Raw genomic sequence first — 17,199 nt, forward strand, 5'->3', positions numbered from 1 at the left:
TAGAGGGAATGCCTCATAAGAGCCTACTCACACCAATTCCCTCAGCATGTCACTACTCCACACAACTTCATGAGCTCTCTGTAACTCTCCTGGAAGAAGTAATGACTTGATCAATTACAGAGGCACTTTTGGCTACTGGCAAAACAGGCCATTTTCTAACACAGTGAGAGGTTGGTGTGTGTTTCCCAGTGAGTTCCCAAGCATGTGCCATGGTAAAAATCACAGACCAATCTGCCTGCACTATTGTGTCAGTCCCATGTAGAGGATGATCGACCTCAAATGTATTCATCACTGTAAATAAGTGACATTACTTAGTGAAACAGAAGGAGAACTGTCAGAGAGGGACCACACAAACTTCTCCCAAATTTGAAAGAAAATCACTGTATGGAATGGCCACGTTTGTATTTTGCTACACACCAGCACAGAGAACAATCAGCCAAACAAAACATTTCTCTGACCCTAATAGAATGCATTTGATTCACATACTAAATTCAACGTACGCTTTAAAACGTGACAAGGAGGCTGAGGATCCAAACAGGGTGTGTGTGAATCACAAGGGACTGCCTGAAGAAACACACAGCGGAGGACGCGCAACACCGTTGCCTCCATAGCAGCGACCTGTCTATTGGCGGCATTAACTGGCCGAGGGCACTGTCCTGCCGGATCCAGCCCGCCAAACTGCGCAATCCGCGGTTGCCCGGCCCGGTTCGTGCCCCACCGAGCGAGCGGAGCCCGGCCGCGGTGCCGCCGCTTGCGTGGAGCTGTGCTGCCCTCCGGCGGCGCCGAGCCGGGACCGGCAGCGGCAGCGCTGGCCGAGGTCGCCCGCCCGGGCACCGGGACAGGCGGGAGGAGCGGCGGGCTCGGCGCGGCTCGGGGGGCCGCGGGAGGCCGGCACTGCTCGGCTCGCTGTTTGGCCGAGAAAGGCGCTTTCGCGGTGTCCCTGCCCGTGGCAGAGGGTGGAACTGGGTGATCGCTAAAATATCTTCCCAGACCAAACCGTTCTGGGCCATTCATCTTTTCTTTTTCTTTGAGATTTCCTTAAACATTCTCTTGCTGTTCTGCTCCCCCAGCTCCGAAACGCTCTCTCCCTTTGGTGTTGAGAAGCGGATCTGCAGCATACGGCTTCGCGGAGAAGATGTAGGGAGTCAGAGGAACCGAGACTCAGTTCTGCTCGCCAGGGAGCTGGAGCGAGAGGCCAAAGCACACAGCTCTCACCTGCTTGCACTCAAGTCTAGGCCAATACTCCTACACGTCTCCTTTGTAAAATTATTTAAAGATCACATATTTTTATAACATCACCTATATAGAGATATAAATAGCTTGTACTATAAATCAAAGCACTGTAAAAAATGTGATTTAAACACTCCTAGGCATGAACATTTTAATGAGAAACTACTGGCGCTTCATACTACTTAACTCAGATATTTTTAAGCACTGGGAAAGCTGTTCTGATAGCAACATTCATTCACAACTTCATATTTATTGAAGTCACTAAGGAACAACGAGGAACAACGTATGTCATTGGCTCTGCATTCAAGATCATAAATCATTGCTGTAAAATGAACACAGCTAAGCACCAGATATAGAGCCATTGAACCATAAACTGGTTTGGGTTAAAAGGGACCTTTAAAAATCATCAAATCCAATCCCTTCTGAGTCTCAAGGGAATGTTGAAGAGAAGAATTACAAAGAACTGTCCGAGAAAAATCTACTCGATTGATAGTAGGAAAATGATTCAATGTTTACATAGAAAATTCTCCCTGGTGCAACATTTCTGGTTTTGTTAGGTGAGAAAAAAAGGTAAACTGAAATTTTTAAGGACCATTTTTCAACTCAGACAGTGCAGACTGTGAACTAGGCACACATAGAGCAACACCCTCTGTGGCAACGAACTACAGAACCAATATTGATTTCCGTGAAGGGATTAATTCCATAGAGCTTTTATACAGATATAGGAAAAAAACAAGTGCTTCATTGATCCATAACGTTGCCTGAAAGACATGCACTGCCTCATTAGATCTGATAATTTAATAACTGAGTTTGGAGTGTTACTTTGAAATACAGTCACAGCAGTGTATACTGAAATCATATATTATCACGTGTAAGATGCGCATGCTGCAAAACGTTGCATTCATCTCAAGGAATCCCAAGGAACTGGGACTATACTGCTCATTTCATCTTTCATGTAGTTCAAAATGAACCTGCAAGCAGTACATTATATATGTGACTTGAACATATAGAGAGTGTGATGCTCCTATCATTGAAGCTGTGAAACAATGCATCCATTTTTCAGGAATAGCACCAAAAACAATCACAAGGAAACCTCGAAGTTATTGCAGGTCTCGTGGAATATACAATACTGATATATAAACTATGGATGTCTAACACCGAGGATGTAAAAAGAGACTTTATGTTGTGGATATAAACCTACCACTTCAGCATTTAAGAGCTGTGAAGGTTTAGGTCAGCTCCACTGGAAGAGGAGCATAGGTAAGATCTGGGTATGTAGGGGTGTGTTTATACATATATACGCTAATACACGTGTGGTGCAACGAGCCTATACACCGGCAAGCCTCGCCCGTGCTGGGTACCCCTGCCCCACGGTCACACGACACCTGCACGCCCGGGCTGTGGCAGGGGCTCCCTCTCTCCCCGAGGACAGTCGGTGCCGGCCGGGCTCGCCGGGGACGCTGCCCCGGGGGGCGCTCTGTGGGGGCTGCTCGAGGTACACCAGTGCGGGGAGCTCGGGGAGCCGCTGAAGCCTCCCGGGGCTGCGAGGGCTCCGGGAGCGGCGCCTTGCCGGGCGGTGCCCCGGTGCCCGAGGGTCGGGCGCGCCCCGCACACCGCCCCGCGCTCCCGGCCGCGGGCTCCGCGCGGGGGCGGCGCGGGCGCGGCGCTGCGGCGGGGCCGCGCCTGCCAGCGGCCGGGAGGCAGCGCCGCCGCTCCCGCTCCGCTCGTGCTGCCGCTCCGCAACTTTCGGGCAAACACTGCCCCCTCGTCCTCGTCCCCCCGCCGGCGGCTGGTAAGCGCCGGGCTCCGGCGCCCGGGCGGGCAGGCGGAGGGCGGCGGGGAATCCCGGCTGCAGCCCCCCGGGCGGGCAGCGCCGCGCACATGGCCGCGGGAAACTTCGGCCGGCCGACGGGGCGGGGGCACTCCCGGGGTGCCGAGGGGACCGGGGAGGGGAGACGGGAAGGAGCGGCGGAGCGGGCACGGGCGGGCAGGTGCCACCCTCCGCCGAGCGGAGCGGAGCGCGTCGCCCCGGGCGCAGTGCGCGGGCGGCGGCGGCGGTGGCGGTGGCGAGTGAGCGACGGTCGCCGGACAGGTGCGGGCGGGCCGGGGCTGCGGGAAGGGAGCGGCGGCCCCGCAGTGCCCGGTGCGGAGCGAGCGGGACCCGCTGCGGGGCAGCGCGGGCCGGGCGGGGGAGCCCCGGGGGGCGGCTTTTGATTCGGGTCTTTTGCCTTGCGGCTCCGGCGGGCTGGGAGAATAAGTTGCTGAGCGATGTAGCACGGGGGCACAGGGTCCAGGTGGAAAATCCAGGCGATTCCCCTCTGGGTGTGTTTTTGAGGGCTGTTTTGGGGTTTTTGTTGGGTTCGGGGTGGTTTGTTTGTTTTTTGTTCCGTTGGCTTTTGGGGGGTTTTGTTGTGGTTTTGGTTTTTTGTTTGTTTTTAATAGGGCACAGAGGAAAACGTTAGTGCACAATGCTGAAATTGGTGATCTGGTCGCTGAGGCAGGTATCCAAAAAGCAGCAGTCGCTGGAGCAGCTACATTACTGTCGTTCTTCGTGCTAGCGTGAGGTTTATGTGCCTTTGCGAGGAAGGTCACTTTTCACCCTCTTCCTCCCCCCGCCTCTCCCCCCCCCCCCCCCCCCAACAACCCACCCTCCTTTTGCTAAGCCGTGCATCAGCAGCATGAATTCCAAGAAGCAGTAGGTGTTTCTTGGCATTTCAACTGGGATTTTGGAAAGGGAAGCCGGGTATTTAATGGGAAAAAATTGCGATGGAAGGAAAGGATGCGGAGGCTGCACACAGCCCTGGGTTTGCAGGCATGTGGAAGTTGTTGAAATAGGTAAAGGGTTGAAATTGGCATTTGGAAAATGGTGGCTATTTTTTTAGTTACTTGTACCACAGATGAATATTGGGAAAAGCTGGGCCACAAAGAATTTTTCCTGTTTTGCAGTTTGCTGACAGCAGAAGGTAAAACATGTCCTTGAAGATACACAATTTTACATAAACAGCTGATGTTTACATAAGCCTAGATAAGTTTGTGAAAAACGCAGATAGCAAAAGATGCGATGTGAGCTGAACTCCGCTATCCTGCTCTCTGTCCATGCAATAATTTATCAATTTTTTGTATTGTTGCAGTGTAAGAACAAAGTGAACAGCTGCACCTCCACCAAAACAACCACCTGCGTTCTCTTCTCCTCTGGAATGGACAATGGGATGGTCTCTGACTTTATCATGATCAAAAACTTCTTCCTCTTCTGCGTTTCCATGAGTTTAGCCAGCCACTTCGGGTGAGTTGCCAGTTGCATTTGAATTTCTGCTTTTTTAAGGAGATGAGAAACCTTGGCTCCGTGTGGTACAGAGCAGCTGAGCAAAACAAGCGGGCTTTGCGTTTCATCTTAAGGTGCTGGTGTCAGGGGGAAGGGAGTGGTTGGCTCTCCTGTTCAAATTTGCTCTCTTGTATCAGTTCTTTATGCCTGCTATGGTGGCACAGGGAAAGGCTTGTGGGGCACAAGGGGCTCAGATCAGGCCTCCAGCTGACGAGTGCTCTGACCTGGGTTTAGAACAGCCGGGGGCTGTGGTGCCTTCTGCCCCTGTGTCTGTGATGTCGGGATCTTGCACCTTCCCTCTCACCTGATGGGTGCTGGTTATAGGCAGTAGTGCAAAACCAGCCCCAAAACTGCGATAATGGGACTTGATGCATGTTATTAGCTTGTACAGGCTTTCCTCCTGAGTGACCTAAGATAGTGACTGCTTAGAAGGGTATCTGAGTTGGAAACTTGTTAGAATAATTAGAAATCGTGTTTCCCTGAAGCATATAGCAAGGAATCCCATTTCCTTATTTTTACTTTTGATGCTTTCCTGACAGTGATATTCCAAAAACTGTATCAGAAATAAGAGATGCTCCAACTGTAGGTGTCAGAAAATGAAAAATAAAATCAGAAGCCCTCTATTTATATGTTTTCCCTGTACCCAGAGATCTTAAGAACTTTCTGAATATGAGCTATACAATAGAATCTGGAAAAAGCATTTTCCAAGTGCTTGGGAAACGTAGGTTGATTCTTCTTTGTGGAGGAGAACAATTATTTATGATTTCACCAGAAAAAAAATGAATCCTCCCAGTATGCTGATTCACAAGCCATCAATTCCTTGCTATAAGAAGATACAAAATGGAGATGCAAATCAGTTTCTGATTTCAAGCAAACGGATTTGTTCCAGATTGGAACTAGGAGAAAGACCAAACTTTGAGTGGTGGCTGTCTATGCTGTAAGCAAAGCTTATCCTGGTATCCAGCACGTGTCCCGTGCAGGTAGGCAGAAGCCTGTGACCTCAGAGGTTTATATGAACAGTTGTAGGACTGCACTCTACTAAGGATGCAAAGAGCTGCACACTCATCTATTCACCTTGGAAAAACCTGGTCCTTCTTTCACCATGGTCTAAGGCAAAAGTGTCCCTGGATTTTGTGACAGAATTTAAGAGGGAAGAGTGGGACTTGCTTTAAACTTGTCTTTACATTATTGTAGTTTGACAAAGTATTTCCACATTGAGAAAATCTTGGTGACCATAACCTTAAGCCCTTCTCGGTTGCTTGTCATCCCTGCAGAAGGCAGCACATTGCAATAGCTGAGGGTGACCTGCTTGGTGTGTGGGTCTTATAAGTGTGTATCTCCTCTAACGCAAGAATAGATAGACAAGGATGCAAAAAACCCCAAAACCAAAGAATCCAAAACCCAGACAGTTTAACTCCCTTTTGACTCCAAAGCAAATACTCAATAAAGTCCCAGGTAGAAATCAGTGTGACCTGTAACCTAGCAGATAACCAGAATAGGACAGTTTGAGGAAACTAGGACACTTGTTTTCTGCAAGTTAGTCAAAAAGCTTCTGTGCACTAAAATGAGATCATCACGTAAATTCCCCCCACCCCACCCCCCTCGCCCCCCATTTCTGATCCAGTAATTTTAGTCCAGGCCTGCAGAGATAAGCAGCTCCAGTTCACTGCACCATTCACACACTGCCTTAGGGCTGAATTTTGACCCTGCTCAAAAGACAGAGGATGCTCCAGCGCTTCTGCTTCAGAGGCAGAAGCAGTTTCAGAGTGTAATTTGCTAAGTGCTTTGGGACTGACTCTTCAGGACGGAGGAGTACAATTAACATGTAGGCTGCTGTATTAACTGCAGGAATCTAATACTGATAACACTTGCTGTTGCTACCATATTCTTCTTTATTAGCTTCATCCATGTTTCTACTGCCCTGTTATATTGCAGTGAGTTTTGCAATGTGCTAGATAAAAGTGATTGGTCAAATGAGCACAAATGAAAAATCAAAATACAGTAGGACATTACAGATGAAGGCAGATATTTTCACAGTTCTCCATAGTCGTTCCCTATTTATATTAAATCATAGATACGGTTTTTGCTGACATAGGCAAAGCCACCCTGGGGGATTTTGATGCACAATGCCTGGTAACATACACAGAAATTATGTATCTCAATCTACTAGGCTACTTGAGAAATCTCAGCAAAAGACTGTGATTAATGTTAAACATAAATGTGTAATTACTGTTGAGAATTATCCACATTAGTAGGCAGTAGAGGAGGACTGTAGACATAACTGGTAGCAGCTATCTAAAGAAAAATCACTCAATTAAAATGCAAAGATATAGATGAACTGAGAAGAGGTTTTGAACTCCCCCCCACTCCTGTTTTTGGTATAACAGTTTTATGAATCTACTTCTGCAGAAATGGTCCAGCGCGGGTCAAAGCTTTTTCAAGTGTGCTTGAATTCAGCCTTGACTTGTATAATGCTCTAACAAGTTAAGGTGTTTTACTTAAGCATTTCAAGGTAGCTCACAATTGTCTCAAAAGTAAACAATAAAGCTAGAGAATGACTAAAAGTGAAATAAAACCATGAAGAATATTTTCAGGTGTGATAAAACACTGCTTGTGAGCCCTCAGGGCACCCAGGTAGTGGCAGCCCTGTGAGGGTTGCTGCCACGTGTGGCTGCTTACACACAGATCTCCCTGAGATGAGGTAACCCATGGCTGGCTCCAAGCTGGCCAGCTCTTACTTGGCAAGTCCCAGGCTGTCCATGGGGTCACACTGGTGATGGACAGTCCTGGTGTGTTTGTGTTTTGGATGTGGAATTTCAGAAATCTGTCTAAGAGCCAGAACCAACAGGGATGGACGTTGTTCCTGTACCCACAGTATAGTTGCCATCTGCTAATAATATTTATAATAGCAGAAACACAGAGAACAGAAGATCCCAATTATGTGTAGCCAGCGCAGCATTTCTCTGTACACTCTGAAGAATTCAGTCCATGGTGTGTCTGTATTTTCACATACTTCTTCTCCAGCTCACAGCCGTTATTACTAAGACCATAATCCTGCTATTTAGGCAAAACATACCTCTCCTTCAGGCTGTTATTTCAAGTTAGTCTCTGCAGCCCTAAGCAGTTAGTTCTGCTGGGATACCTCATTTCAAGTACTTGTGATGCTAGGGAGTTCTTCCTCATATTTTTAAAGACTAATTTTGTAACAATTATTGTATCCTTATGCAGTCATGCTTGTCTGTTTATTTTTTTATTCTGTCTTCCTTTCATTCTTCATATCTCCAGATAGCTTTTTGAACCCATTAGATAATTTTAATAACTGGAAAACTAAATTGCAATCTAGAGCTGCGTGCAGGAGGCAGAAGGTATCAGTCAGTCCCACTGCCAAACAGCTGAACAGCTTCAGCATCTCTGGCCTGCCAGCTGGCCAAAGAGCAGGAGTGTCCCTCAGGCCTTCCAGCTCTGCTTGGTGCAGGAGAAGCCCTGGCATGCAGTGCCTCCCAGTGAATCTGCAGGTCAGTGGCCTGGGGAGCTGAGAGTGCTGGGAGGTGTTCAATGACCCTGGAAGCAGTTCAGGACGTGGAAAGGGGCATTAGGATGTCGGGAGATGGGGAGGACTGTAAGATGTCACCCTGTGAAAAACAAGCTTTCACTGCACTGCTCACAAATTGCTCCTTCCCTGAAGGCAGTAAAACACTGCTTTTGCTAAACAAAAGAATTAATTTTTTTTTTAAGAATCTGAAAATTGTTTTAAAATTTCATCATCTTAGTCAGGTCTCTATTCTAATCCAATGTGAAAGAATTGAGTCTTCAGTGCACAAATTCACAAAATCAACATTTTTAGATCTCAAGAATCCATACAGAAGGGGTGGCAAGAAGCTAACTTAGAAAAGTAAATCAATTTCCTTTGATGTCTGGCCAGCTGGCTTTATCCAAAAGTTTGCGTTCTCCACTGTCTTCCACAAACTGTTAATTTGTCTGAAGTTCAGATATAATTGCAATCCTATTAAAGCAGGTTATTGGAAACACTACTCTTAGAGAGAGAGTAAAATATATCTTTCAGTAATAAAACACTCTTCAGTTATTTTTTCAGAAATTTTAACGTTTTCTTTTAAAAGAGGTTTTGGGAAAATCATTAAATATCTACCATACCTTTTCCTCTTATTACAACTAAGCTGTGAGTAGTACCTACCACGATTCTGACTAGATGGCAAAAAAGACAATGATGTTTAAAGTGGTAAATTATGAAGTTATCAGAAGAGGTAGCTGAGCATCTTTAGAGCGTTATTACATTTTACACTGATGAGCCCCTTCTGTGGCTTATGACTTTTTTCAGTTACCCTAAAATTGCAATATTAAATAAATGTGATGAGAAGTATTCCTGGTTGGTTTAGTTTATGTTCAATAATGAGCTTTAAATGCAATTATCTCTGAATTTTCTTAGCATTTCCCTAAGATTCTTTTATAGGTTTATTTTTATCCCTAACTGAAAATTTCTGCTATAAAAACATTTTTCACTGCAGAGAGGCAATAATGTGCTTACCTACTAATATGTTGATAAAGCCTAATCCTCAGCTGTGTGGAAATAATTGGTTTAAGTAGGTAGCACCTATTCCTCTCTATTCATTGAGCTATATAGTATCTAATTTATGCATGTAACTTTGCAAGTGGAGTTTACATGTCTTTTTACATGTCACAACAGTCTCAGCCCTTACTCCAAAACATGCATTTTACCAGCAATCTCAATAACAGAAATTAAACACTAACTTTCTGTTAAGACAGAAAAAGTCACACTTAGATGAGAGCAAAAAGCAATCCATCTACAAATGCAACTTCACATAATACTGGCATTTCACTGAAATTTGGAATCAGATGCCTTCTTTTTTGGGTGAAGTGATCTGCCAAATCTAAATTGGATTGCAGTTTTGCAGAAGTGCAGACTTTTTACTGGTCTTCACCATAGTTGTTTCTCCATCTTTTTCCTCTATTTATTAGCTTTTGGTGTGAAGAAATTTCAGTATATGGGGTGTGTGTACTATTCCTGTGAAAGACGTACATAACTGCGATAGAAGGAAGTAGCATCAATTCCTCTTGTGAGATTGAGAGGAGCAGTTCCGAGAATTAAGCGTATTTTGTCCCATCCCCACAAAAATAGTTCAATGGAAATCCTCCCTCAGAGTTCAATTGGCTTTGAATTCAGCTATAAGCACTAAAAATAACAAGCTTTTTCAAGAGCAGAAAAACTAGTGAAGCTTTGTGTCCTGTGCCCCCAGCACTGCATCTTTGCAATAATCCCAGCTCCGCATTTGATATCCCTTGTTCCCATCTCCCATTGCAACACCTACGTTTTACCTTTACTGTCCTTTTCTCCCAAGATCTTTCATAATGACCCTGCAAGTCTCCTCTGTATCTCTTAATTGTCAGAGAGGAGGGGAGCTGGTCTTACTGGGGCTGTTTCTGAGCTACAGGCATACTGAGTGGCCCAGTCAGCGAGCCAGAGGGAAGAGATGACTGCTAACCTCACATTTTTACTTAATGAGGCACTAATTTAGATTGCTCTCCCCTTGTCTAGTCATAGTTTCTCATGAAACTTGTAGGAATGAAATGAAGTTTGATCTCTCTGCTTCTTTGTCAGATGCAGTGGAAAATGAAAATGGGTTCCTACGTTGATGCGGTGTAGCAGGCAGACAGCATGATGCATATCTCTTTCTTATGAAAAAGAAAAGATAAAACAGATGAGAAAAGCCGAAAATAGTATTCTAGGTGTACTGGATTTTCATGCTTTATACTAGGATTTTATCAAAGCATTCGTTGTGGTTGCTGCATTTAAAGAAAGTCTCTAAGTTCTGTCTCCTCTTTGCATTTGTTAGGCTGCTACTTGTGAATACTCACTTTTAAATGGTGAATCCCTTCAATTACAATTGACAAAAAAGTGTACAGTCTTTTTTCTGGAATGATCCAGCCTGAAAACATGTCTAATGTTTCTGAAATCAGTTTGCATCTGCTGGATTAACTTTATTGTCTGCCTCAGTTGCTCACTAAAGATTGTGGTCACAGCAAAGAAAACAGAATTAATTCGGTCTTTTGACCATGGAGATGAAAACTAGGCAAGATTTGTGGCTATGCCTCCACCTGCAGCGAGGGGAGATCCTTGGTGGCCTTGGGCTCTGCAGTGTGGAGCTTGCTGAGGGTTGCAGCAGTGCCAGCTGCCCTTGGGTCATAAGAAACCTCCTCAAGCAGGCATTTTCATGGGCTTCGATGCTTCAAGGAATCACATCTGTGCTCCCTTGACCTGACCTTACTCCTGTGTCCTGAGAGGCTTTGCAATCCCTTCCTCTTCCAGCAGAAGCATCCAAACTGTAAAGGGAATGAGTGCAGGACTGGGGGTTGCTGGGTCTGTGAGGGGATACATGGCTGAGGGCAGCTTGTTCTGAGCTAGCTCTGGTGTCATTATAACTTCAGATGCACTACAGGGGTGTCAGTGAGGTCTCATTAGTGGAAACCTTTTGCAGGTAAAACCAGGTTGAGGTCCCTTTGTCTTTCTTTGTATGAATCCTATTCTGTTAGGTAAGGCAACCACTTATGTTACGAGTATTCTGCAAGGAAAGCTGTTCAGGGAGATGCTCAGAGCTTCTCTATTTATTTACAGACTTATTTTCCTGGGGTCTGGTAGTAAATAAACATGGATTCTTCTTTTTTTTTTTTTTTATCGCTGGATAACTGTCTCCCATCGAGTTCAGGCTGCTGAGTGTACACTATTCCTGCCTGCTGGCAGGGTGCATGAGGCAGGGAACAGTTCCTGGTGGGGCAGTGTGCTCTGTCACAGCTGGAGGATTTGCTGGTGATCTCAGCAGAGGCTGAATCATGAATAAGTGCCTAGTGTGAGCTGTCTTAAGAGATGCTCATTGCTTGCTGCAGGTGAAGCACGCTTGTGGATAATCTCCCATGTCTATTCTTTAGGTAAGCAAAGGCATTAATAAGCAGGGGATTCTCCTAAGCATCTTTAAATGAAAATCAAACAGATTTAAAAATGCGAGTTGTTAGTTGTGCTGTGAGCAGCTTCCTAGGTCTGAGCCATGGATAAAATGATGAAATAAAAAAGAGTTCGGAATAAAAACAAATCTGGCCCCAAAGATATGGAATGAGGCCCACTACACATTGCTGTTATTTGCATACTACAAGGGAGAACTAATTTATGCAAAAGAGAGAGGAGGAGTGAAGAACTGTGTTTTCTGTACAGCAGTATGTTTTTCAGATACCCCAGTGATACCCCAGTGGGATTTTTCAATGTAGTGGGAGTTTGTTATCCTCAAATAAGGTCACAGTTCATCCTTTGTTCTGGCAATAAATTATAGAAACTTTGAAAATTAGAAGCTGTTTGGCATTTAAAGATTGAACAGCACCTTCAGGCATACTTTGAAGGTGCATCTCCAGGCATACCTGTGCTTCTCATGTAGCTCTGCAGCCAACTGATGTAATTCCCAAGGAACTGATGTAGTTCTTAGGAAAACCAGTAACAGTTCTTGCCAGTGCTGTGAGCTGACCTTGCTCCCTGCCATGGATGGAGCCATGCCAGCACTGGGGAGGTGGTGGGGCTGATGTGGGAAGCGCAGGGGACAGGGATCTTCCTACCCATTACGGGCAAAGATCAAAGGGCTCAGGTGTCCCCTGATCCTGCATCCCATGGTTTTACCTCCATGGTGTGGGCTTTTCTTTGGGTCCTTCTCCAGGGAGAGCTATTTACAAGTTTATAGTAGTGATGAAATAAATGGCTGCAGCTCCCTGTGCTGTTCAGGAGCAGCAGGAGAGGAGAGAGCCTTGGAGGCTCCATCACAAAGTACCCTGGAGACTGAAGCCCCTTGAAACCAGCGTGGCTTTTGACATTGTTTCCTTTTGTTTGCATAAAACAGCTTTTCACAAACGCCAACACCATCAGTAAAAGAGGAGGCCAATGATAACATCACTATATTCACCAGGATCTTGGACGGTCTGCTGGACGGCTACGACAACAGACTGCGCCCAGGGCTGGGAGGTAGGATAACGTGTTGTCCCCTGCTGGAGGGCACCATTGTCCACATGGTGCCCTCTCAAGTGGCTACCTGCTCTTGGCTGTGACAGGGGACTTGTGTTTGATTAATTAAACTAAGTCCAGAAAGCAGATTTGTCTCCTAGCAAATGGGGCACAAGAAAAGGATTACTGAAAGTTGTGTTCTTCAGTCACTCAGGTCATCTGAGGTTGGCTTAGAGGAGCATCTGTGATACATTTTTTTCTGTAATTGAATACAGTTTGGGTTTTTCTTTCTGGTATTTCCTAAGGTGAGCAAGACACTTTGCTAGCAGGTTGCTGCAAGATTGCCTAACTGGCCAGCCTGTATAAAATTATGTTGGCAATGCATATTTCTTTTAAAAACAGATCCCCAAACCATCCATATTTAGACAAGTACAGCAAATCTGTATTGATATGTCTTTTTGATAACCTCTACAGCAGCTATTTTAAAACCATAGCATGTGAATAGTGGTTGCCATCCTAACCTTGTTGAGCCCTCCTTCAGCTCTCTTTCCCCCAGATTTCTCTCATTTTCTACCCATGTGTAAACCATCTGTTATGTTTCTTCCTGGCCCTTTTTTAATCTGGCTACCCCCACCCCTTCCTCTTGTGAGACCAACACATTTCTTTCATCCCTTTCTCTCCTTCTCCTCTCACTTTACACAGAGCTACTTGAAAATAGGGCTTGATGCTTTTTATCTTATATAACGAACTTCTGAAATTTCTGCCCTTAAATTAAATTAGACCTGGATTTGAAAAGATGCCAGAAGGACTTAGAGACTTGAGGGTAGAAATAATTTGACCTAACTTTGGACATCTCTGATAGATGTCTGGAGTCAGGCAGATCACCCAAGCCAGCAGAGGGGAGTAAGTCCTTCCAAGATACACTTGATCAGATCCTGTGGTAGGTATTGCATAAGTGCTGGCAGTGCTAACTGACAGCCCAGAAAGACAATCCCATCCTGGTATGCATCAAAAGAACAGCACCCAGCAAGCTGAGGGAGGAGATTCTTCCTCTCTGCTTTTGTGAGTACTGTGTCCAGCTCTGGAATCCCAGCATAAGAAGGACATGAACCTGTTGGAGCGAGTCCAGAGGAGGCTACTAAAATGATGAGAGGGCTGGAGTACCTCTCCTGTGAAGACATGATGAGAGAGTTGGGGTTCTTCACCCCAGAGAAGAGAAGGCTCTGGGGGGACCTTATAGAAACCTTCCATTGTGTAAAGGTGCTTAGAGGAAAGATGGGGAAGGACCCTTTATCAGGGAGTGATAGGATGAGGGGTAATGGTTTTAAAGTGGAAGAGGGTAGATTTAGATTAGGTAATAGGAAGAAATTCTTTACCTTGAGGGTGTATGAGGCAGTGAAACAGGTTTCTCAGAGAAGCTATGGATATCCCATCGTAGAAGTGGTCAAGGCCAGGTTGGTTGGATAGGGCTCTGAGAAACCTGATCTACTCAAGGGTGTCCCTGCCCATGGCAGGGGGTCGAAACTAGATGATCTTTAAAATCCCTTCCAACCCAAACCATTCTGTGTCTCTATGATCAAAACCTGTCAGTCAGAGGAAATGCATCCTTGAAGGGCTGGTTTCTTTCTGTTTGTAAGAACAAAGCCTGGGCTCCCAAAGGTCAACAACTGCATTTGATCCAGGATGAAAGGCCTACTCAAGCATGCTCTTAATTTCAGTCTTTTGGGGATTTTTCAGTGATTCAGAAATTAATAGAAATAAGCATTGCCAGTGGGTATATGCATTTTAAAGCAATTACTGATGCAGAGCCTATGTTTATTACAGAGAGAATAACTCAGGTGAAAACAGACATCTATGTTACCAGTTTTGGTCCTGTGTCAGACACAGAAATGGTAAGTTAGCATATGGCTGCCAACTCGGTTGTATTTACTTTGCTAAAGTCATTTTTGGAACCATCATTTCTATTCAGATCCTGCAATACCTTGAGTGTTTCTTTGTGCCAGGAATACACCATTGATGTTTTTTTCCGACAAAGCTGGAAGGATGAAAGGCTGCGATTCAAAGGACCTATGCAACGCCTCCCTCTTAACAACTTGCTTGCCAGCAAGATCTGGACCCCAGACACTTTTTTCCACAATGGCAAGAAGTCTATTGCTCACAACATGACAACCCCAAACAAACTTCTGCGCCTGGAGGATGATGGCACTCTGCTGTATACCATGAGGTAATAGCCAGGATTGATGTCTTCTGATACTGATTTCCAGATAACTGCAATTACTTGTGGTGAGCATCACTTTCCCCACTCCTAGTAGAGCCAGGGAACCAATCTTTCACACATATTTGTATGAATATCAAGAAAAATGAAAAATATAATTGTAGCCTTCAAGTATAGAATAATTAGTAGCTTCTGAATAGTGCTAGTGCTTAACTATTTCTTTTGATTAAATGGAAAGCATATTCTCAACAGATTTGATGATTCAGTTCAGCTTTTTTAAGATCTGTTCTCTCTTACTGTTTGTGTTTGTAGCTGTAGTGCAGACTGCAGGAAAACAGTATCCAAGACCAGAAACTGAGACTTTGTTCTGGGGCAGTACATCTTGAACCCTTGGAGCTTTTGTTATATTTTTTTTTTCGATTTGACTAATAGTGCTAAAAGGCAAATGATCATAGGGATAAATGACATAAGCTAGCAGCCCTGTGAAGCTGCTTTAGCAAGTACAATCCTGCAAACAAAGCTGGGACATTATATTACCAAGAAGCAAATGAGTGTCTCAGATCTTCAAAGATGTATTCCTCTTCTGATTTGAGTATACTGCCAAGAATCATCATTGCATAATGCAGACAGAAGATATAACATCAATGATTTTAGGTGTCTGAAATTCTTTTCAGGACAAATCCCACATCAGTGTATGGAAATTTGCTCATTAAAGGTAATTAGCCTCTAGTAATTAAGACTGCTGTGTATCTTCAACAGGGTTTTCTCCAAGACCATAGTCATATGGACAACTTGAAAAAGAGGTAAAAGGAAAAACCTACTGAGCAGCAAAGGGTTATTCTAAACTTTCCATAAACGAGCCCAGAGTAGTGCCTGGGACCCAGCAAAGTGCTCAGGAGCCTGAATTGGGCACTGAGATGACTGGGTTTTCAGCAGGCAGCCCCAGCCATGTGTGGGGAGCTGAGCTCCAGCCCGTGCTGTGTCCTGCTGTGGGGCCACACAGTCCTGCATGCCGGCAGGGCGAGTCCCAGGCTCGCTCATGGGCCTAGTGGCTAAGACTTGTTGAGACTCAAGAAGGTTATGCTTCTGTACACAGGGCCCTGGAGCTTCCCAGGTTTTATTTCAGATATGTTTGAGTCTTTTGAACCTAGTCTTAAATCCCTTATTGTGGAAGGAAAAGGAGACACAGGGTATCCTTAGGTATGTCCTTACAAATTTAGACCATCCCAGTTGTAACTACATTAGCACTTAAAAGACTTAAACATGATGGAAGTCATGTTTAAAAGAAGGAAAAACCATCCTAATTTTCTCTTCTACTATGTGTGTTGCTGTACTTACTAGCCCCAGATTAGTGATCACCGCAGTAATAAACCAAAAACCGTGAGGGTGCATGGACACACTTAAAAGTCCAAATAGCTATCAGAGAAACTTCACAAAAAAGTTAGTAATGCTAGCCTTAAAACCAGTCTCACTGCTGCATAGACTATGTAACTACCACTCAGAGATTGCAGAAATGGCAATTCCCAATTATCTTTGTAAATTACTTGTGTAAGTGAAGTCCAGATCAGACTCACATTCAGCCTGGAGCAGAACCTTATGTTGTGGGGCAGATTGCACAATTTCTGTGCAAGCACTGGTTTTTGCAGTGTTAAACAAATGCAGTGAAGCCCTGATTCATGAGGTGAGGAGCTAAGCCACCACAGCTAGCAGAGTGGGTGAACTAGACCTAGGTGAGCTCATCACTGGATCTGAGTGACTCTGTCAAGGTGTCTCTCTGGTGAAAATGGCACACTATTTTCAGGGTACCCACAGGTACTTTCTCATCATCCCACTCAGCTCCTTTTCTCCTGATTTTTTGGGATTGATGATTTTGTAGACTACAAGAAAGAACAGAATGCTTTTGTAGCCTAAAAACCACGCAACTTAACTTTTATTTGTTAGAATATTGTCTGTGGAAATAAAATTTCTATTAACCACAGGATATGTGGTAAGAAATAGAAATTTTAAATCAGCTTGCTTTCCAATATTACAAGTAATAACTTTCATGTGTTTATCCCTTCTGCTTGGGTCAGAGGGAGTCATGAGTCAGGAGCCTGCCTTTGTAATATGCATGGAGCTGTGCTCCTTTAGAAGCAGAGCCATTCTGTGCCACAGAGTGGCTTGAGGGTCCCATCCCAGCCTGTTCAGAGGTGACTATGACAAGCAGCCAGCCCCTTCAGCTCCTTGAGTGTTACAAAGGTGTAACAGCTAGCAGAGTTACCTAGGATGGCATTTCTTGAGAAGATAGACAGCACTGGGCTTTTCTGGGGGGGAGCTGCTTGTCTCAGTGGTAGTGCATTGTGCAGTACTGAGCTTCAGCGGAGGCTTGAGCCCCAGTTCCTATAGCTCCCATCAGGCTTACTCAGTTCTCAGGATCTGGGG

At 45.0% G+C, this 17,199-nt stretch overlaps 1 protein-coding gene across 1 annotated transcript in view; it reads left to right on the forward strand.

Annotated features, from left to right (window-relative positions):
- The first annotated feature begins 2,917 nt into the window (after positions 1–2,917).
- Positions 2,918–17,199, forward strand: part of GABRA5 (gamma-aminobutyric acid type A receptor subunit alpha5) — a 56,344-nt gene continuing 42,062 nt past the window's right edge. Inside the window, 5 exon segments of the mRNA XM_036382888.1 lie at positions 2,918–3,022; positions 3,673–3,727; positions 4,362–4,513; positions 12,463–12,584; positions 14,388–14,787. Coding sequence (XP_036238781.1) covers positions 4,428–4,513; positions 12,463–12,584; positions 14,388–14,787 — 608 coding nt within the window. The 5' untranslated portion in view covers positions 2,918–3,022; positions 3,673–3,727; positions 4,362–4,427.

This window comes from Molothrus ater, chromosome 2 (assembly GCF_012460135.2).
Source record: "Molothrus ater isolate BHLD 08-10-18 breed brown headed cowbird chromosome 2, BPBGC_Mater_1.1, whole genome shotgun sequence".
NCBI classification, from domain to species: domain Eukaryota; kingdom Metazoa; phylum Chordata; class Aves; order Passeriformes; family Icteridae; genus Molothrus; species Molothrus ater.